Raw genomic sequence first — 22,601 nt, forward strand, 5'->3', positions numbered from 1 at the left:
AGAGAGCGAATGAATGGAGGGTGAATGAATGGTTAGAAGAAGGATGAATGACTCTGGTTAGAAAAGGAATTTCAAGAGTTCATGATCTAGAAGGTGGGAATTTTCCAAAGACTTCCCCTGTGCCAGAGGGTTGTAGGAGGGACTGGTATTTCAGAGGTCGTGACGCGTTTGGTTGTCTGGGAAGCTGGCTGCTGCGCAGGCTGACCCCGGCGGGCGGGGGAGAAGCGGAACAGAGCGCAGAGGCGGCACTGCCACCCACCCAGCTGCCCAACGGCGCGCTTCTCTCGGGGCGGCGCGGCCGTTGCCATAGCTACAGACACAGCCAACCGCGGAGGGGGCGGGCCCGGGCTACGTCATTCCCAGAGCGACGCTGCTCCTCGCCTCCCGCCTCTTTCGGGTGCGAGACCCTCCGCCCGCCTCCCCAGCTCTCCACCTGCGCGCCTTCCCTCCCCGCCCCGTCCCCTCCACGGGCTCTGCGCCGGCGCGGTGCCCGCCGGGGCTCGAGGGGGAGCCCGCGAGGCGCATGCGCCGTGCGGGGACCGCCGCCGCTCTGGTGTCGCTGCCGCCGCCGTTGCAGCCGTTACCGCCTCCCTGCTGGCAAGTGTGGGAAGGAGGAGCTGAGGGCCACCGCCGCCGTTGCCGCCATGGGGGTGAGTGAGGGAGGGAGAGGAGACGCGAGGGCCGGGAGGGCTCCCCGCTTACCCCGTCCCCTGCGCCCCCATTGTTCCTTGAACCCCCTCTCACGTGACCCCGAACCCCTCCGGCCTCACGTGACCCCCAGCCCCCACATGACTCGACTCCCCCAGTCTAAGTGTCCCGATGCCCGGCCCAGCCCGGGAATCTCCTGGAGAGCCCCGTCTCCGGGCCCCACCCCCTCCGGTGCCCCCCGCCTCTCGCGTCGTGCTCGCCCTTGCCTTCCTCTAGGACGTGTTATCTTCTTGGCCTCCCCTCTACCCCCGCGCGGTCCCTGGGTATCCCCCCTGCCCCCAGGGGTCACCCATCACCCCGCTGTCACCGGCTTCGCGGCTTCCCATATCCTAGGCCTACATTGGGTTGGAGGGAACCGAGGCCCAGAGAAAAGAAGGCACCCAGCCAAGGTCACACGGACAGCGACTGGGCGCCAAACCCCGATTCAGGGCTCTCGAGACCCCGGCCGCCCGCCTCCCGCTAGTCGGCTTCTCAGCGAAGCTGGTTTCCCCAGTCTCTTTCGAAATCTTTCCACCAGGTTCCTCCTGCTCCAAAAACATTCTGTTCCTTTTCGACAGAGGCCTGCCTTCAAGGCCTCCCAGATGCGCCGAAGTGGGTCTTATTACTTGGGTTGTTAGTAGTCTTCCTACTTGAGGTGGCTTGGGGTGGGGAAGCTGTGCAGAAGGTGAGCAGGGGGACGATGGAGGAGTACTGGTGATGGCCCCAGCCGGGGATGGATAGTGACCACCTGTTTTGCACAAGGCAGCCTGGAGGTGCATTTTATGCCCTTCCTGGCATGTGCTGTTAGAGGGTTGAGCAGAAGTTATTCGCATGTTTCTGTGAGATCACCTTCCTAAGTCCCAATTAGAGTAGCACCAGTCACTCTCCTAAAAATGTAATTGGCCCTCCCTGGTACCATGTATCTTAGTTTTTACGTGAAATTTCCACCACCTTTAGGGAGTCCTGACTTTGGAGCCAGAGAGACCTCAGTTCCAGCCCCACCTTCCCTGGCTAGCGGCATGATATTGTGCCAGTGACCTGGCCTTTGTGGATTTGAATTTCCTCATCGATGTAATGAGAATGATGATACCTCCCCTTTAGGACAGATGTGAGGATAAAATCAGAGAGTGGCTGTAAATAGCTACATAGGTGCCTCTTAAATAGTGGCTGTTATTTTTGCCTGTATTCTCAGCCTTTAGTCATCTAAAATAGATTTGTGCTATTTTTAACTCATTGGGTTTGTCCCTACTATTATTAATCTAGATTTTTTTCCTCTCCACTCAAATAGTTATTGACTGAATAAATCAACTTGTTAGACAAAAATAGTTGTCTTATCCATGTCAAAGCACTTTATGTAATCCATGTCAAAACACATTCATCATGTTTCAACAAGGACTTTTGGACTGTGTACTTCATGTATAGAAAATCAAGTCTGGAAACCTTAGGCATATTTAACCTAGATTTTAGTGAAAGGTCCCAGACCCCAGGTCTTGTTGAAACTAAATAAAATATTGAGTCCCTGGTATTACTTGGTAAACGTCTACCCAGCATCAGCCACTCCAGACTGAGCAGAAAACAAGAAGCATAACATGCCATTCTCGTTCAACACTTCCTCATTGGTTGAGTTGAAATAGCAGGCCTCAGAGATCCTGCGATCCTTGCTGCTTCCTTAAGGGCCCTGATTGATCTTATTACTCATACTTCACAGATGTGTTTCTCAGAACAGCCCCTACTTAGTCTCTGCAAAAGAGAAATTGAATTTTCCTCCCTGAAGCAGAGCTGGAACCCCCTCATCATACTCATTCCTTATGGGTGGGGGCTGTGGACTCCCCACCTCAGTGTCAGGAGCGTCATGGTTCCTAATGGTCACCCTCCAGAAGAGGGCCCTGCTCCATTTGACAGCCTGACCACAGGCTGAGAGAGTGCATCAGATGGAGCACTGTTCAGAGTTCTTGCACCCTTGCTGCCGCACGTGTTTTAGGAATTAGAATTTAGAGCTCTGTCTCCTTTTGCCAAAAACTGAGGGTTTTTTTCCCTGGATTCTGGATTCTTTGTGGGATGGAGGCATTGATACTGAAAAGCTAAGGGTTGCCAAATCCTTTTTCTGAAAGGTGCCTCCTGCCCCCATCTGGGCGTTTTTTGTTTTTTAATTTCTGTGTGTGACCCCTAGCAGTCATGGAACTACTCTTATGACTAGCAGTCAAAGAGATACTCCTTTGAGGGAATTCCCTGGTGGTCCAGTGGTTAGGACTCCACGCTCTCACTGCCGATGGCGCGGGTTCAATCCCTGGTCGGGGAACTAAGATTCCACAAGCCATGAGGTGCGGCCAAAAAAAAAAAAAAAAAAAAGAGAGATACTACCTTGATAGGAAAAGCAAGGGGAGGAGTTTGACAGCTGCATGTGAAAACAACATTTATATCACACTTGGTAACAAGTGTCATACACATTTAACTGATGTAGTGGAAGGAGCATGGACTTTGGGGTTCAGACCTGGATTTGAATCTTGGAGGATTCATTCAACAGGTATGAACTGAACACCTGCTGTTTGCTGAGCACTGGGTATACATCGGCAAATAAAGCAGATGTGACCTCTCCTCTACCTCATGGAGTGTACAGTCTGGTGGGAGTGGAGGGAGAGGGTGGCCAGAAGACCTCTTTGAGAATCCTGTTCACGGGCTCTGTGACCCTGAAAGTTATCTAATCTCTCTGGGCCTGTTTCCTCATCAAAGAAGTAGGCAGGCATTCCTTGCTGAGTTATTGCAAAGATTAAAATAAATCATCTTTATTAAAGCACTAGCAGAGTGTTTATCGTTAGTAGGTCCTTGTAAACAGAAGTCCTTACAGTAAGGAATTTTTATATCTAGTACATTGTATCATTTTGTCCTTACAACAGTCCTGTGAGGTGTAGGCATTGTTAGCCCCATTTTATGGATGTGGAAATTGAGATTCAGAGAAACTGAGTAACTTGTTGGAGAGAGAGTAAATAACTTGCTCAAAGTCACACAGCTATTAAGTGGAAGAGCTGAGAATCAAATGTGGGTCTCTTGACTCAAAATCCCACACTCTTTATTATATAAAGCTCCCTTGGGAAAGGCACTTAACCACAATGAGCTTTACTGTTCACTGTGCTTATTTCCCATTTTAATTAGGAGAATTTTCCTGTGTCCCTGCAGGATAGTCTTACCTCCGCAAGGCAGGACAAAGCTAATTGGAACAGTAGGAGACTACTTTTCCTAGCGTGTGCTGGGTTTGAGGGAGGGCCCCTGCCTGTCTGGCCCCGCCTGCCGCAGCCTGCCTCGTACCCCGCGTGCAGGCAGCCAAGCGCTTCAGGGGCTCTTTCATTATCCGCAGTCTCTGGCCATGGCGGCCCCAAGCGTCACTGAGAGTTGCCTGGCTCACCTGTTCCCCTGCATGAATGAGCCCATAAATCTCCTGGAGGCCCGGGCTTGGCCCTCCTGCTGCTTGTGCTGAGGAACTACTTACTTCTGGTGCTTAGAAATGAGATGCTGCGGAGGGAACCTACACTTCAGTGCTTTCTGGGTCCTGGGAGTCGCGCTTTCCTCCCAGCACCTCTGATCCCTCAGCTCTGTGCCGTAGAGCTAACGTGCAGGGTGGGGGCAGGCAGCTGGCACCGACTGGGATGGTGTGCTGGCTTCTGACTGTCCTTGGCTGTTCTGTGAGGCCAGCAGTTGTGTTCCCATTTTCCTGGAGGTGGAGTTCCTTTCGCACACGGCGGGTGGCGGGAGGAACAGTGGCCTGGCCTGTTTGATGCCAGAGCTCATATTCTTTCTGCCCCATTGCACAGCCCTGGCGACCTTCCGTCTCAAGTTTCCCTGTCCCTTACCCCTACCTCAGTGTGGACGTAGGGTCTGGGGTGGCGCTGTGCGGGCATGTCACGCCAGCTGTTACCAAGCCAGAAGGGTAATGAGAAGTGAATCACCAAGTGGCTGCCTTGAGGCTCCTGAGGTCTTGTCTTGACCTTACCTTGGCGGAGCTGAGAAGGCCTTGGACGCTGGTGTAGGCTCTCCCGGAGGGAGGCAGGGTGGCTGGTGGGACAGACACTGAATCTGCGGCCCAGCCCTGGGGTTGAGTCTCCCCTCTGCCGCTTACTCTCTGGGGAACTTCGAACAAGTCGCTCCAGCCCTTTGAGCCTCAGTTTCTTGTGTAAAGGGAGGTGATGGTTTCTGCCCTGAGAATTGAACCAGATAATGTTGGTGAAAGTGTTTTGCAAGATGAGTGTATCTCTCAGTGTTGTCTTGAAACCCAGATTCCCAGAGGAAAAAAGGTGGATGATCTAAAACCTCTTTGTGGTAGAGAGGGGCTAGTTCTGCCCCGAGATCCCAGTGTTATGAAGACAGGCTATTCTCTTCTGTTTGCTCCTCTAGGGAGGTAAGAAATGGGCGCTAGCTCTCGGCTTTCTGCACGGTGCTCAGCCTGCAGATAGTAAACAGCTAGTGCTGGGCGAGTCTATGCCTAGCAGGGCCATCCCTGTGAGTCCCTAGTATCTGAGCTCTTGCCTTCTGGTTGCTTGAAATAGGAGTTAAGCAGTGTCATGCCTTGAGGAACCGAGGGTAGAATGTATCCAGCAACTGGGTATTCAGCGCACCGTTTCCTGGGCCAGTCAGTGTCAGGGCTACTGTGGGATCGGAGGAGGCAAAACCTCTCTCCGGTGAGGTCAGGGAAGGGAGGGGTGGGGGCAGAAGAGGCAGTGCGGTTGGTAAAAAGCAGAGCCATCTTCCCAGTGCCTTTGGGGTACCTTCAGGTCTCGGGCTGGGTGGGCAGGCACCTCCGGATGCCTGTGCTGCTCTGCTCCTCCTTGGGAGTGAGGAGGAAAAGTGTCATTTATTGAGCACAGGCCATAGTAACCCTCATGGGCTTAATACTTCAAAGGAGGTATCAAGGGCCCTGCTCATCAGATGAGGGAAGGGGGCTCAAAGAATGGTTGTGTCTTGTCCTAAGACCCGAAGGGAATGAAGGGCAGAAGGAGGCTTTGGACAAGGTCTGTTGGACCCCAGAGCTTGGGCTCTTTTCCCTGTGCTACCAGTTTTTACAAGAGGGTAAGAGGGTCCATTTAGATTTGAGAAAACCTCACGTGAGCCTCCAAACAGGATCTGCTCCATTTGGAGTTACGGGCGGTTTGCAGTTTGCTTCTCTGTGTAAGGACAGCCTCCCTTTGCTCCTCCTCTGTTGCCTATGTGCCCTGCAACTTGGCTTTGCTGACCACGTGTCAGTATGGCCTCTGTCCCCAGATGAACCCCTTGGGGCCCTTCACTCTGCCCTGTCGCTACTAGGTGCTCGGTGTGTCTGCCACTCACTGGCCCTGGCTGAGCAGCCGTTTCTGGGAACAGCTCCGCCGCCTTAAGCCGGAGTGCCCAGCCCTAGCTTAGAAAGGAGACTCAGCTCCCAAAGAGGCTGCCCCCAGACCAGATCTTTGTTTTCTGAAGCCAGAATACACTGAAAAGGCTTACTGAATGAATTTATACTTAGAAACAGCTGTCAGCCGCTACCTCAGATGCCATCACTTCCCTGAAACCTGCCCTGAATGTGTCTAAAATTACTTGTTCCTACCTTAGGAGGGAATGAATGAGTGAATATTTATTAGGCAGCGGCTGGGGGGCCAGGCTCTGCTTCAGGTGTTGTCACGTGCTCTCACTGGGTCCTCACAGTGACCCGGTGGTCCCAAGGGTCAGTACTCTTCCTGATAGGGAAGCTGAGAAGTCTAGTGACGCTCCCAAGGTCTCACGACTGGGACGCGCTTGGGTCTTTCCTACCCTGCCAAGCAGGACCCGGCAGCCAGGATCCGGAGTTTCTGCTGTGGATTGGGGACTGACCCTTAGGGTCTCCAAAGGGAAAGTCAAAGTCAAGTCTTTGATTGGTCACAACCTTCCAGCCAACTTTGCTTTTCCCTGTTGCAGAGGAAGTCCAGCAAAGCAAAGGAGAAGAAACAGAAGCGGTTGGAGGAGCGAGCAGCCATGGATGCTGTCTGTGCCAAAGTGGATGCCGCCAACAGGGTGACTCTTCCCCTCCTTCCTAGTCCCTTCGTCCTGGAACTGCAACTTGGTTTTTAATTTGATTTCTTTTGGCGCCACCCTGTGGCAGAATTGTGTTACTACGCATCCATACCTCTGCTGCCTCCTTGCTGCCGGGGAAAACTAGCCTGGCTGGCAGAGAGCTGCGAGGAGGGCCAGCGGATTGGCCCAGGCGTGCAGGGAAGTGTGGATTGAAGTGGAAGTGGCGTCTTCTCTCTGTGGGTCTCCTTCCTTAACACTAGAAGAGGGTCTGCAGAAATTTTTCATAGGGTTTTGCATTTTGGGGAGGAAACCTCCCTGGTAAAATGTGGTATAGTTTTCTCATTCTTTCCTTCAAACATTTATTGCCTGCCCATGAGGTACCACAGGTTGTGCCAGGGATGCAGCAGCCTGGTTTCGAGGGGCCACAGTCGGGGTAGGAGTAGCTGAGATTCTGAGCACCCGGTGGGCTTGACTGGGAGTGGCTCAGCTTTCCAGTGGAACCAGAGAGATTCTGGTCACCCTTCCTGCCCTGGTTCACGTCCCAGTTTTTGTTATTCTTTTAGTCCACTCAGTAAACATTCACACTTACAAGGATGTGGTGCAGGGACATGATTTTTCATTTTGGGTTTTGACCAGGGGAGGTTAGTTGGGGGCCTCTCAAAAGTATGTGAGTGGTGTTTCCCTAGTGGCACAGTGGTTAAGAATCTGTCTGCCAGTGCAGGGGGCACAGGTTCGAGCCCTGGTCCGGGAAGATCCCACATGCCGCGGAGTAACTAAGCCCATGTGCCACAACTACTGAGCCTGCGCTCTAGAGCCCGCGAGCTGCAACTACTGAAGCCCACGCACCCTAGAGCCCGTGCTCCACAACAAGAGAAGCCACCACAATGAGAAGCCCGCACACCGCATCAAAGAGTGACCCCGGCTCGCCACAGCTACAGAAAGCCTGCGTGCAGCAACAAAGACCCAATGCAGCCAAAAATAAATAAATTAATTAAAAAAAAAAAAAAAAGCTTATAGCATGTAGCCAAAACTAAAATCAGAAGAAAATATATCATTAAAAAAAAAAAAATTATGTGAGTGGAGCAAGGGATCTGTCTTCTCTCTTGGGTCAGGTGGGTGCTGAGTAGGTTTTATGCCCAGAGGCCAGTCTTAGAATTAGGCAGTAAAGTCTCTTCTTACCCCGTCAAATGAAGCTAAAACCCTGTTGGGCTTTCTTCCCAGAGTCTCCCTCCTACGTGTGATTTCAGAGCTAAGGCAGGTGGAGGGTCCGTATATAAGGGCGGCTCCTGGCCCTGGGAGCTGAGCCTCCACTTGGGTCCGCACAGCGTGGTACTTCAGGGTGGAGCCTGTGACTCTGCTAGGCGAGTGTTTGTGCTACTCCTCTTTTCTTTCCCTCCACAGCTTGGAGACCCATTAGAGGCTTTCCCAGTGTTCAAGAAATATGATCGGAATGGGTGAGTGTTCAGCATTCCTAACTTGTCTCCTTGAGTCTCTTCAGGAGTTCACCTTGATATAAAATCCCCCAGTTAAGGAGACAAAGGAATCTGCAAATGAGCAAAGATTGCCTAATCTCAGACTGATGTCTCTGTGGGACTTGTTATTCTCTCCGACGAAGAACCATAGAGCTGAAACAAACTTGAAAAATCATCTAGGCCGACTCCCTCATTTTATGCAGAGGGAAACCGAAGCTCCGAGAAGCTGAATGAGATGTCTGAGCTTATGGAGTTTCTCCCTGACCACAGCGGGGAGCTTTTAATTCCCAGTCCAGCGTTCTTTCCCTGGGTCTGTAGTATAATTGTTAAAAGCCACTTACTGGCTTTGTGACCCTGGACAAATTACTTAACTTCTCTGTGCCTCAGTTTTCGAATCAGAAATGGGTACCTTCCTCATGGAGTTGTCAGGAGGATTAGATGTAAAGTGTTAGTGCCTGGAACATATGAAAGGCTAGGTCAGTGTTAGTTGTTATTACTACTGTTCTTTTTACTAATCCAGTTCACTGCAGAATCTAGACTAAAGCCCCCTTCCACTTTCTGTTCCTTTGGTTTGTAAAATAGGTAGCATTATCTGTCACCCGAGATGCTGTTGGCTGAGGGAAAAACAGGGGCTATGATTTTACAGAGTCATTGCTATGGGTCTGAATCATAACAGTGCCTCTTATTAACTGTATTTGCTTAAGTCAACATATTCTTGAAGCCTCATTTTTTATCTGTTAAATGGAATGATGATGCCAAACTTGGAAGGTTGTTTTAAGGAGGAAAGAAACTATATCCAGCTCTGTAAGTTGCAACTGGTGTGAGTATTTTAATGAGCAAGATAAGACAAATGTAAATGCATGAATTATGAAGGAAGGACTATAGTAGGTAATACTACATTTGCCTTTCATAGCTGTGTCTGAATTTCATAGTATCATATTAATTAATTCTTTCTGTCTGTGATCAGATGCATTATGGTTCCTCTAGAAGCTTTGTCATCATTCAGCCTCTGGGAAGTCCTTTGACATAGTTCAGAGATTCCTCACTGTGATCTCTCTCAGTGTTCCCTATCCCACATTCCCACTGACTTCCAGAAATATGGACCAGCTCTGAAGCAGGCATTGTCAGCTGACTCTGGGCTCATTTGGTGCCTGGAATTGTGTGTGATTTGTGTGGCTGTGATCCTACTTTCATGTACTTAAGGAACTCAGATTAGTGGAGAATTTATACTTGCAAACCAGCCTTGAGAAAATTTATAGCTAAGACAGTTGCAGTGCTGTGTGTGGGCATTTCTGACCACTACATGGTCAGTACTTGGAAAGAAAGGAAGGCTGTTCAGAGCCAGGAAGTTCTGAATTCACAAGGCCACACACATGTGCAGCTCATATGACATACCAGACAGCAGAGGTGACCGTGGATTCCAGTGGTGATGTCTTCTGAGGAGTCGAGTCAGTCCTTTCAGAATGTGGCACTACCTGGAGAATATGATTCCACAGTTTGGCCAAGGAGTTTAACTGTAATTTATTTAATTCATTTAGACCTAAATAGCAGATTGAGGGAGCTCCCTGGCGGTCCAGTGGTTGAGACTTGGCACTTTCACTGCCACGGCCCAGGTTCGGTCCCTGGTCGGGGAGCTAGGATCCCGCAAGCCACGCGGTGTGGCCAAAACAAAAAAAAAAAATAGGTCGATACCTGAACACCTACATCATTCATTAGTTTAGGAAAACAGAGCATGGGGTGAATCCCGATCTACCCTGTTTGATCAGCTGAGAGCACCCACTGTATCCTCAGAGGAAGCAGTGGGCAGGACTCCTCAGGGGGATGTGGGCCATAGTCTTCTTGAAGGGCCTGAGGTCATCCAGCTGCTTTTGCTGGCAAGATTGGTAGATAAGAAGGAAGAGGTCCCCTGGGAGCCCAGTGAAGACTTGATTCCAAATGAAAGCAACAGGAAAAATGCCTAAGGGCAGGAATTGAGGGAACAGAGAGGACTCCGGTGTTTATAACAAACTACAGAAGAGAGGGTGGAGAGAGCAAAGAGCTGGCAGAGAGGGACCGAAGTTTACAAAGTGCTGAGTCTGATAAGGGCTGTGCAGGGAAGGCAGGAAATGGGGCTTGTGGTCAGGGTGGTGGGCTGGTGATGACAGTTGTTAATCTCGGCTTGAACGGCCTAGTTCCTTCACAGGCACCTTCTGTAGTCACATCCGGGCTCGGCTTTTCTCTGTAGATTAACTGAGACCAGGCGGGCTTCGTTGTCAGGCTGTCAGGGCAGCGGGTGGTGCCGGGCCTGTAGCCGCCTCCAGACGCCTCCTTTTCCTCTTCTCAGGTTAAATGTCTCCATTGAATGTAAGCGAGTGTCTGGCCTGGAGCCGGCCACCGTGGATTGGGCCTTCGACCTGACCAAGACCAATATGCAGACCATGTAAGCACGCCCTCTCAGGCAGGGAGCCTGGCCCTCCTCTCCAGAGTCCCTGTCCTGACTGCCCCCCACCCCCGACCCCTGTCTCCCAGGTATGAGCAGAGCGAGTGGGGCTGGAAGGACAGAGAGAAACGCGAGGAGATGACGGATGACCGAGCCTGGTACCTCATCGCTTGGGAAAACAGTTCGGTTCCCGTAGCCTTTTCTCACTTCCGGTTTGACGTGGAGTGCGGGGATGAAGTCCTGTACTGGTAGGGGCCCTGGCCTGGGGGTGGGCGCGGGCGGAGGAGGCACCCCAGCCGGTGGCAAAATGCAGCACGCCCATCTGGGTCTGTGGCAGGCCTCGCAGCCGCTCCACGCTCACTCTGCTTTCCTCCCCCAGCTACGAAGTGCAGCTGGAGAGCAAGGTGCGGCGGAAAGGCCTGGGGAAGTTCCTCATACAGATCCTGCAGCTCATGGCCAACAGGTGAGGGCCGTCTGTGCACCGCTCAGTTGGGAGGAGCTGCCTCTGAGGCATCCCCCGCGGGGGACAGGGCTCACGGGACTGTTCTGGAAGAAAGGTGTCTAGAACCCTCTCAGTAAGCTTCTCTCTGCCCTGCCATGACTCCAGATTTTGTACACTGGGCTCAAGGAGGCAAGCACCTCTGAGTGCCTGTTCCGCGCCTGAGTAATGGGGTGCAGAGAGGACCTGGAGGGGAAGCCAGTCAGGTGGGGGCCTGATCAGCCCTGTCACAGAGGGCGGCACCCAGTGCTGTGGGTGCCCAAGACAGGCTAGAGTCGGGCCTCAGGAATACTTCTTAGGAGCAAACGGGAGACAGCAGGCAGAGACACGAGAGAGCAAGCGGGATTTAGCACCTGTTTCTCTTTCTGGAAGGTTCTTTCTCTTTCTGGAAGGTTCTCTCTGCTTCCTTCTCAGCACACAGATGAAGAAAGTTATGTTAACGGTATTTAAGCACAATCATGGTGCCTACCAGTTCTTCAGAGAAGCGCTGCAGTAAGGAGCTGGGCCGCGGTGTGGGACCCTCTGGGTGGTAGCAGCTGCCTGCCCCAGTGTCTTTTCCCCCATCCTGGCCCCGTTCGTCCTGACATTGAGCTCTCGGTTCTGAGGTCCTTGGGGTTGGCAACTGGGGAGATGGTGTGGGAGCGCCTGTGGCTTGGTCCCCTGCCCTGCTCCTGAACCCTGGCTCCTGGGGAGGAAGGCAGTCAGCTGCCCATAGCCAACCCTTTCCTCCTGCCTGCCTGCAGATTTGAAATCGACGACTCTTCCCCAAGCATGTCCGGTTGCTGTGGGGAGGACTGCTCCTATGAGATCCTGAGCCGGAGGACCAAGTTTGGGGACAGCCAGCACTCCCATTCGGGCGGGCACTGTGGTGGCTGCTGCCACTGAGCTCCCAAGCTCTCTCCAAGGCCTGTTCTCTCCCCGGTTTCAAGCCGCTTGCCAGGTGCCCTCAGAGCTGTGGCCTCCTCTGCCCCAGCCCTGGGGAGGAGTGGTCCGCGCCGCCCCTCCTGCTCTCTCCTAGAAGAGCGGGGTGCCGGAGGGAGCAGAGAGGAGAGGATGCTGCCGGAAGAGCCGGCGGAGGCCGGGGCACGAGGCGCATGCTCTCACGGTGGCTGCCTTCTCACTCGGCTCTCGGCCCTGAGCGTGGGTTCTCCGACTTCCCTACAGCTGGATTCCTGACAAGCCCCCCTCCCCGCCACACACACTGCCGGCCAAATGGAGTGTTTATTCCCACCTTCATGGAAGTCCTGGAGCCCTGGGTCAGGGTCTGGCTGGTTCCCAAAGAGGAATGGGCTCGGTGTAAGATGTGGGCATAGAGAGAGTCTTCAGAGAGACTCCTGTTTCATGGATGGGACGCTCCAGTGGAGACCTCAGGAAGGTCTTTTGTGCCACGACACAGGGAGTCGAGGGAGCTCTTTCTGGCTGTGCCTTCGTGGATCCATTTAGAGTGGAGTCATCCCAGGGGACCAGCCGACTCTGGGAGAAAGGCTGCCCCCCTCTCCCCATTGCTGTCAGTCAGGGGCCGAGAGGACCAGGAACAGGTGTGAATGGGGTCTGCTATGGGGACTGTGGCTTCTCCGGGCTTTGGGACCTGGCTGCACCCTGAGCTTAACCTCTTGATCTCATGGCAGTGACTCAAGATTTTTATTCACAGAAAAGAGCTGAAGCCCTGCCTGCTCTTCTCCGTCACCTCTCACCACTGTTTCTTCCCCTGCCTCTCACCCCACTCGATACCCCTGTTCTTATTCTCAAGGGGGAATAACATCAGGGAGCCCCTTGTCTTCCCCCAGAAGGCCCCTTGCTCCTGCCGTATTTAGTGCCGTTTTCTCTCATATCTTGGTGCTGTTAGCTCTCTGAAGGTGGGTACCCCCCACCGCCACTCCCCCCTTTGGAGAGCCCCCAGCCAGCAGCAGCCCCTTCCTGCACTCCCCAGCCTGGCCGGACGCTGCTCTTCTCTCTGGTGTCACCTGCGGCGGGCGGGGGGCAGGCGGGGGCGGGAGAAGCTTCCTCTCCCCTCCTGGGATAGAGAGGGCGCAGGGTCAGAGCTTAGACTTGCCCTCATCCCCAGACCGTATACCCTTCCAGGGAAGAAAATGACCAAATCCTTATCCAGGAAGAAGCACCTACCGCCTCCCCTTGGTCAACCTTGAGCTCTGCCTTAGGGAGCGTCTCAAAGGCTCTGCCTTTGCGAGGTTGTTCCGGAGGAGGTCTGTCAGTCCTTCCGACCTCGGTCTGCTCGCTCCCCACCCTCTGCCCTGACTCAGGCTGCCTGTGCCGGCCATCTCCCCGATCTCCTCTCCCCGGAGCTGTTCTCGCCTCTCCCCCAGGGTCCTGCCTGTGCCGGGCCTGTGCGCACAGCCTCTCCACTGAGTGCTCCGTGTTGCTCTTGACCTGCCAGCAGTGGACGTGGCACTCCCTCGGAGAGGGCCTTGCAGCTTTACACTGGAATAAGCCCACCTTTGCCCCTACCCTGCTGACTCCCAGGAGATTTTACCTAAGGGGGAGAGTTTTCATTGCTGGAAGGGCATTGGAGGGCTCCTTCCAAGAATCATGGAATGACGGAATCATATTTAGGAAGAGCTTTTCCTCTGATCCCTGCTGTCTGTCAAAGGACAGAGAATGATAAATATTTATTGTCTTAGATCATGGATTTCTGATACCTCCCACCCAAGGGGACCAAAAGGGACCCCAGCGTAAATCCCACATAAAGGGAGTTAAGTGTGCGTGTCTCCCCTCATTGGACACCTGGCACCGAGCCCCATTGGTAGATGGGCACTTGGTGTTGGGCCCTGCTTGTCCAGCCGCCTGTGCCACTTCCCAAGGGCTGCTGGGGGCTCTGGCTGGGTGGGGAGGCGCTGCCTGAGACCCGCAGGTCACCCTGTTGGTGTTGAGCCCATTCAGTTCTCAACCATCAGTCTCTCCATTTCCCCAAGGTCTTGGTTTTAAGAAACATAGCAGGCCTTTTGTACCAGGCTTTTTGGTTTGTTTGGGGCATGTTAAAATATTAATTTTGAGATTTGTTTTTTAGTTGTATCCACCCTATTTCAGGTTATTTTCATTGATGTCAGATGTGTATATGACACGTGTATGGTTCTTTTTAACCCTTCCTGGTGTTTTTTTTTTTTTTTTTTTTTTTTAGAGGAAACTGAAGATAAACTTCTTGATATATATATATATATTTTTTTTTTTTTTTTTCTTTAGAAACTTGTTATCACTGGAATCAAAGGGAAAAAGTGATCTCTTTTTGCATTGGTTGTATTTGTATGTCACAAATAAAAGACACTTTGTTCAGCTGCTGGGATGGCTTCCTGCTGCTGGGGTGCCATTGGCAGCGTGGGCTCAGACCATCCCAGCGTTGGGCCTAAACCCTGGGGGGCACATAGCTGTGACGCCCCACACCTCTTCCTGTGAAGGAAGCTTTGGGCTGAGAAAACCTCAGGGTGTCTGGGGCGAGGAGCCAGAGATGGGAACTGAGACTGAATGCATGTGTTTGTGCCACTTCCCAAAAGCCCTGGGTAGAGGTCACAAGTCTTCTCCTGAGGGGCACCTGCTCTGCTGCTGGAGAGAGTGCCAGGCCAGGCGTTGTGACATTGGACATATGTGGGTAAAGGTAAATTCCAGAACACTTGTGTGGGAGTTGAATAGACGAGAGTAGAGTGTTGGTGTCTCTTTCCTCCCTTTTACTTTATTGGGTTCCTCAGAATATTCTGTGTCTCTTAAAAAGACTCCAGCCCCCTCTTCCCTCCACTCACAAAAGACGAAGGCTCAAAGGAAGGGTAACTCACATCAGGCCTGACAGGGCAGGAAAGTTATGAGCTGGGGGAGGCTCTGGCCCCTCGAGTGTGACAGATGGAGCTGTGCACTTCTCTCCCAGGCCCGTGCCTGGCCCGGGGGAGCCGGGAGCAGAGGCAGGAAGTGGGCCGGGAGCCAGGGCTCAGAGCGCTTCCTGTGGACACCGGAGGGGCCAGCCTCCTTGTGCTGCTGCTTGGTGGTCACATCTGCCGGAAGGTGGAGAGGGCGGCCAGGACGGAGCCCCAAGCCCTACTGAGCCTTCGAGCTCTGGTGGGGCAGTGATCTGGGGAAAGAGGAGCAGGGTTAACAGCTGTCTCGTGGGTGCCAGCATGTTGTGGCCTCAGCCCCGTGGGTGGGGACACAGCCAGGGCACGGTTTGTGCAGCTGCCTTACCTTGGAGGCGTGAAGAAAGGCCTCCCAGTCCTTGGGAAAGGAGAGAGCATTTCAAATGCTGGCAAATCAGAATCATTCAACAGACGTCTCCTGTGAGGGAATTCTGCCCCCTCCCCACCCCGGAGCTCTTTGTTCCTTGAAGGCTGTCTTAATCCCAGGCAGGAATTCCTTGGAATGACCATCCCCTTGCCGCAGGGTGAACGGCCAGAGCCGGAAGGACTGGGGGCCCTTCCTTCCCCGCTGCTGGCCCCATCTGCGCCCTCCACGCCACCTTCCTACGTGGCGGGCTCCCTCTTGGGTCCTCCGAGGTGGCTGCCCCCACCCCTCCCTCCACCCGCAGCTCAGACTTTGTCACTCAAGCGGCACCGGCTAGAGTGCCACCCCGTCAGTGGCGGATGGCACAAGAGGCACAGTGGCGGGACGAGAGGGCCTCGGTTTCGGTCAGAGCCTGAGATGGTCTGAAAGGGACTGCGTTTCCCCAGTGTGAGAAACCTGGTCACCAGACGTTTCTACTGGCAGGCCTTGAAAGTGGTCAGTTCAAACAAACAGGTGTATTCTAGTTTTTTCTGCTTTTCCCTCTCCAAGTGCAACAGGTCGTTTCTCTACCGCCTGAGGTCAAGGGTCTGGGACGGTAGGGGAGGTGCTGCAGAGGCGGCTCGGAGACTGGACAGCCCCATGCAGGCGCGTTGTTACTTGGCTGCGGCGAGGAAGGAAACTGGCGTTTGGTGATTCCCTACTCCGCCAGCAACCACTCACACTTGGTCTTCATGGTGCTGGGTGCCAGGGCAGGATCTGCATCCGCCTGCGGTGCCCTGGCACGTGGTCATGCCCCCGGACAGGATGTTGTTGACATCCAGGTCTTGTGGATGTCGATGTCACCCTTCACGATGCAGTCGTGGGTTGTCTTGTTGGTCCTGGTGGGCGCCATGCCTGGTCTTGAGGTCCTGTCTTCCCTCTCAGGGCCTGGCCAGTAGGGGCGCTTTCTCCTGAGAGAGGCCTGCCTTCTCTCCCATGCAGGGGGCTGCCCAGAAAGACGGGGACTGGAGTTGAGAAGGTCAATATCAAGGCATGTCCGCCCTGCGGAAGCAGAGACTCACCCACAGTGGAGGGCTGGAAGAGGGTCTTAGGACAGGGGTGGGGCCAATGGTGATGACCTGCCTTCTCCAAGGGAGGAGGAAGCAGCCACAGTCATCTCATGCTCAAAGTCCAGGGCCACAGACCCCAGCTTTCCCTCCATGTCCCCGCATGATCTCCTGCCGGAGCCCTGGCTCCAAAGCCTGCAGCCCAGCTTAGCCCCCTCTGACCCAGGCCCTCTGAATCCCATCCTTGCCCAGGGTGGGAGAGCAGCCCCCGCGGGGGCCCCCGCTGCCACGTGCGCATGCGCACGGTTTCTGCAATGCCTGGATCCTACCTGTGCAGAAGACAAGGTGAACATGAAAGCCTGTCCAGGGGCTTTCGGGATCCCTGCTCTAAGAAGATGAACGTCTGCTACAGGCTGGCAGGGAAGGGCTGCCCTGTGCTCAGGGTAGGCCACCCCAAGGTTGGAGGGAGGAGGCCCTGAAGGAAAGGGACCAGGTGAGAGGGCTTGGAGCCGCCGGCAGAATGGGATTGGGGGGTGCAGCCATGAGCCAAGGTGTGGGAGAGCCGACCTGGAGGTGTCTGCAGCTGCCCGCGGGTGCCACCTGCCCTCCTCCACACCAGGACCCAGGAGAAGGTTGGTGCGCCAGGCCCTGTGCTGCTGGGTGGTTCTGGCCTGGCACAGGAGGGTGCTATCGTGGGGAGTGGGCCAGAGGGTGCCTCATCCACCCCAGCCCCTCACCAGTGGTGACAAAGAAGTAGCCGCACTCAGTGAGGGTCTTTATGAGGTTGTCAGTGAGGTCCCGGCCCTCCCAGCCCAGGCGCTGGGTGGCAAGGGGCAGCACACAGCCCTCAGATGGGGTGCTGCCACCCCCAGGGTCCAGCATGATGCGTGGGGGGTGCGTTACACAGGGGCTTCAGGCGGAGCTGGGGAGGGGGCGCCAGGAAGTGGCCTGTACTCATGGGGCAACCCGTGTCCTGAATGCTGGATACAAGGAAGAGGAGGGGCGGGGACGTGGCAGGAGGGGTGTGGGGATCAGGGATGGGGCTCTCAGGTGCTGAGCCTTAGGGCCCTGTGGGGGTCTGGCTGTGAGATGGGGTGTGGAGAGCAATGAAAAGTTATGGGGGTTCGCCCAGGGCTGGAGGTCAGATGTCAGGAGTCCAGAGGTGGAGAGGGGGCCCAGGGTTTGGAGTAGTGAGTCCAGGCTGGGGGCCCAGACGTCAGCGGGCTCTGGACACGAGGTTACAGCACAGTAGGGGTGAGACTGGGGGCCTGGTCCTCACTGGCGCGGCCAGAGGCATATAGCCTCAGCACAGGCTTGGATGTCACCTATGTGGCAGGAAGGTTCAATGTCTTGAACATGACCCGAGCGGTCCTCATCTTGCTGTTGGCCTTCGAGTTGAGGGGGGCCTTGATGAGCAGTGCCCAGTGCTCCTTCCAGGCCACGCACAGCTTGTCGTAGAAGCTGTGGTGCAGATCTCCATGTCGTCCTAGTTGGTGATGATGCCACGCTCCGTGGGGTACTTGAGCAAAAGAATGCTGCACTTGCTCTGGGCCTCCTGCCCACATACGAGTCCTGGTCCAAGCCCATCGTGACCCCCTGGGGAGCTGGGGAAGGAGACCTTGGGTGTGCTGGGGGGGGTCATCCAGCCCAGCAGCCCTCCCCTTCTGTGGGTCTCCAGTTTACCCATCTGTAAGATGGGTGCCTGAGCGCCGTGACTGCACAGGTGTGGGGGACCTTCCCCAAGCCAGCACCATAGTCACACCCGAGCTGGCTCGTCACACTTGGCCGCTGGCTGTGGGCTGCAGGCAGAAAGGGGTTAACTACCACCTGGCTCCAGGCGGGCACCCCGCACCCCGGCCCACAGCCTCCTTGTGCCCTGGCAGCTGCACCTTTCCAGCCAGCTGCGGGATGCCTAGGCCAGGACAGCTGAGTCCCCCTGGGGAGGGCAGCACCCCGGCCCTGCCCCCTGCCCTCACCCTCCCATGTTGCTCCGCCCCCGACAGCTGTGTCCTGGCCTGCCCTGGATGTCTGGCTCCTGGTGACAGCTGTGCCCCAGGAAGAGCAGATGCCCCTTTGGGACCCTGCTCCGTTCCTGTTCCACCCCCGCCCTGGGGGCTCTTTGCTCCTTGTTGAGGACAACCCAGACCAGGGCCGGCTCTTCCTAACCCTTTCTCCCCTTTTTTGCGTGAAAGCCCCCATTTTTAATTTCTCTGTGTGACCCCTAGCAGTTATAGAACTACTATTGTGACTGGCAGTAACAGAGATACTACTTTGATAGGAATAGCAAGGGGAGCAGTTTCACAGCTGCTTGTGAAAACATGTCACACTTTATAACAACAAGTGTCAGTTACATTTAATTGATGTAGTGGAAGGAGCATGGACTTTGGGGTTCAGACCTGGATTTGAATATTGGAGGATTCATTCAACAAGTATGAACTGCGTACCTGCTGTTTGCTGAGCGCTGGGTATACATCGGCAAATAAAGCAGATGTGACCTCTCCTCTACCTCATGGAGTGTACAGTCTGGTGGGAGTGGAGGGAGAGGGTGGCCAGAAGACCTCTTTGAGAATCCTGTTCACGGGCTCTGTAACCCTGAAAGTTATCTAATCTCTCTGGGCCTGTTTCCTCATCAAAGAAGTAGGCAGGCATTCCTTGCTGAGTTATTGCAAAGATTAAAATAAATCCCCTCCTTCTTCTTGAACCCTCCTCTTTGGACACTGGGCTCTTCCTGAGGCTCTACAAGGGCGTCCTGCTGCTACCCCCACCATAGGGAGACAGTCCCCACTGGCCTATAGAGAGGCAGCAGCTGCCCTCAGCGGCCTGGGAGGAGTCTCTTCACCCTATAGCCCCAGGGCTCAGTGCCCAGCACTCACTTGATGTGCCAGGAGGGGAGTTCAGGCCAGTGGGGAGACTGGAGACCCCTAGCTCAGGTTCAGACCAGCTCTGTGTCAGATGCTCTGTGAGGTGGCAAACTCCAGAAGGTGTGTGTGTTTGGGGTGGGGGGGGGGTCAGGTCTGACCCCCTCCCTAGGTCTCACAGCTCCATATTTGGAGAGAGCAATGGTTGAGCCAGAGCCTTTAATGGATGGGGACCAAGCCAGGGGTGGGGTCACCCGGTGTTTCTCTAACCCATGTATGGCCAGTAGGTTCTGGGGGTCAATCCTGGGATGGGGCACCTGGGATCTTCCCAGTCCATATATGACCATCAGGGACTGGGGGCCTGGATGGTGACACTGGTCTCAGGAGTAAGGACCAGCTCCTCCACCATCCCCAAGGCTTGGGATCTATTCCTACTGCTCCATTCAGGGAAGGGGGTGGGGTGGGGGGACAGCTTGGGCCCTGGGATCAGAGCCAGGACCCAGGCTGGGATCTCTAGGCCTCATCATGATGCAGGAGAGACTCCCAAAAATGCGAGCGTAGTGGGCAGTCCTGGGGTAGGAGAATGAGGTCCCCATCCTTGCAGACAGCACAGCAGTTGCCAGGGTGTTAGAAGAGATCCCTGCCTCCCAGAGAGTCTGTCACCCACAGGGTGACAGACCCTGGACCAGTCCAGACCCTTCCCTCCCTGGACCAGTGAGCCCCCTTCTCCATGCTTGCTTATTCTCTTTTTTTTTTATAAATTTATTTATTTTATTTGTTTATTTTTGGCTGCGTTGGGTCTTTGTTGCTGAGCGCGGGCTCTCTCTAGTTGCGGTGAGCAGGGGCTACTCTTCATCGTGGTGCTCGGCTGCTTCTCATTGCGGTGGCTTCTCTTGTTGCAGAGCACGGGCTCTAGGCGCGCGGGCTTCCATAGTTGTGGCTCGCGGGCTCTAGAACACAGGCTCAGTAGTTGTGGCGCACAGGCATGTGGGATCCTCCTGGACCAGGGCTCAAACCCGTGTCCCCTGCATTGTCAGGTGGATTCTTAACCACTGCACCACCAGGGAAGTCCCAATGCTTGCTTGTTCTAATGCCAAAGGAAGTGCCCAAGGGACTGCCCTCATGACCCAGTGGTTAAGACTCCGCGTTTCCACTGCAGGGGGCGCAGGTTCGATCCCTAGTTGAGGCAGTAAGATCCTGCATGCTGCAGGGCGTGGCCAAAAAAAAAAAAAAAAAAGTGCCCAATGTGCAATATTGGAAAATGCAGCAGAAAAAGACCATTTTCCTGCCATCATCTAGAGAGCGCTACTGTTCACAACTTGTGTGTGTCCTTCCAAACTTTTATCTCTGCATATCTATTTCCCTAGGTATGTTTTCTTTGTTTTAGAAAAACAAGATCCTATCACACATTATGTTTTCCTTGCTTTTTTCTTATCTGTTTTAAAACTTTTTTAACTGAAGTGTAACAGGCATACAGAAAAGTGCACAAGTCGTGAATGTCCAGCCACTCATGATGGAATTATCACGGGTGGACGCATTCTTGTAACCAGCCCCCAGAAGCCCCCTCGTGCCTCTCTCGATCCTATGCCCTCCCTCTTCCCCCAGGATCCCCACCACCTGACTCCTCGCCCACCACAATGGCTTAGTCCTGCCTGCAGTTGCACTTTATATAAACAGGACCACACAGTCTGTGCTCTTGGACATCTGACCTCTTCTGCTCAACATTATGTTTGTGGGAACCATCCATGTTGCAGCTGTAGTTTGTTCATTTTCACTGCCGTATAGTGTTTCATTATATAAAATACCACCTGGGTTCACTGCTCTCGTGTTGATGGACTGTCCCTAGTTTTGGGGAGGGGTGGGCTGCTGGAGGACGGGGGAGAGAGCAGAGACGTTGGTATTAATCCAGCTGCCTTATTTAACCTCTGCAAGCCTCCTTCCTCCTCTTTGATGGGAGTTCTGAAAGAAGTCACATCACAGGGGCCACGAGGAAAGCCCTGGAACAGAGCACAGGGGTACCTGCTCGACATACATACACTCTTTTTCCTCCAGACGCAGGCGGAGGAGAGGAACATGAGATTCCTCAAGGGAGTAACCCAGGGAACCACAGAAAGGCCATCCCTTCCCAAAGCCTCTCCAGGGCTCCTGCCTGGCAGTGCTCTAATCTGGGCGTTATTACTTTGTTCACAGGACAAAAGCCTGACAAAGCCCCCGTAGGGCCGCAGGGAGGTCCCTGTCTCTTCATTCTCCCGGGGGCAAGCAGCTGGGGTCTGGGCCTCCCAGCCCTGTGTGCCTAGGCTATGCCCCTTGGGATGTGGGGGGAGGTGCCTAGAAGCATCTGTCCTGGGCTGTTTGCATCTGTCCTGGGCTGTTTGCCAGGGCCCAGGGCAGGGTGAGGGCAGGGGGCCTGGTAGCTGGCGGTCAGGCTGGACCAAGACTGCTGGACATTAACAATACCCACAAACAGGGTGGGGGAGATGGGGAGGGGTGGAGAAGGGCCCTGGATGGCTCAGGCCCTGGGAGACCACCTCTCCAGAAGAAGCTCAGGCACAGACCACCCTTTGGGGCACTCTGGGTCCATTCCCACCTTTCTGTGAGTACCCCCCTGCTCCCATGGGGCCGAGGCTTCTCCTCCAAAGCCCCTGTTTTCCGGGTCTCTTGCCACCTCACCTCATCCCCATCCCCTTTAGCAGCCTTTGATGCTATCGACCACAATATCAAAACTGGAACTGCTGGAACTTCTCCCTCTTGGCGGTTACTTTTGTGGTGGTTAAAAGCATGGGTTTTGGAGTGGATAGACCTGCCCTGGAATCCTGGCTAGGCAGCCTTGGAGCTGCGTGACCTTGAGCAGGTCACCCAGTTCTCCAGGCTTATTTCCTCATTTGTAAAACATTTGAAATAATAATAGCATCTCCCTTGTGACATCGTTGTGAAGGTGGAGTGAGATTATATAGGTAAGGCCTGGCTCAGTGGCTGGCCCCTCACCCCCTTTCCTGTTCTCCTCTACCTATTGTTCAGTCTCCTGCAATTCATAAACGTCTGAGTGTCTGAGTGTGTGCCAGGCCCTTTGGAGACAGTGGTGAACCAGAACAGGCTCTGCCCTCACATGGCCCCCAGCCTAGAGACAGAGATCACTCCCGTGGGCAGGGGCTGCTGAGCACAGAGGCGGCACAGGCCTGGGGTGGCCAGGGAAAGCTTCCTGAGGCAGTGCCACCCCTGTTACTTCCTATCACATCATGGCACTTTCAATAGCTTCTCATTAAGTGTTTGTCTCTTGTCTGTCTCTTACCTCTGGAATGTCAGTTCTGTGATAAGGGAGTCCTTGTTCACCTTGTTCACTGTGTGTCTAGAACAGTTCCTGGCAGACATAGGGGCTAGGAAACATTTGAT

General features: G+C 54.2%; 1 protein-coding gene across 1 annotated transcript; it reads left to right on the plus strand.

Moving 5' to 3' along the window:
• The first annotated feature begins 381 nt into the window (after positions 1-381).
• On the plus strand, positions 382-14,433 carry NAA40 (N-alpha-acetyltransferase 40, NatD catalytic subunit). Its single transcript, XM_059931857.1, has 8 exons — positions 382-650; positions 6,604-6,699; positions 8,101-8,153; positions 10,495-10,590; positions 10,680-10,838; positions 10,970-11,053; positions 11,504-11,581; positions 11,833-14,433. The coding sequence occupies exons 1-8, from the start codon at positions 645-647 to the stop codon at positions 11,972-11,974; spliced, it is 714 nt and encodes a 237-aa protein (XP_059787840.1). The 5' UTR covers positions 382-644; the 3' UTR covers positions 11,975-14,433.
• The last annotated feature ends 8,168 nt before the right edge of the window (positions 14,434-22,601 follow it).

Source organism: Balaenoptera ricei, chromosome 8 (assembly GCF_028023285.1).
Source record: "Balaenoptera ricei isolate mBalRic1 chromosome 8, mBalRic1.hap2, whole genome shotgun sequence".
Taxonomy (NCBI): Eukaryota; Metazoa; Chordata; class Mammalia; order Artiodactyla; family Balaenopteridae; genus Balaenoptera; species Balaenoptera ricei.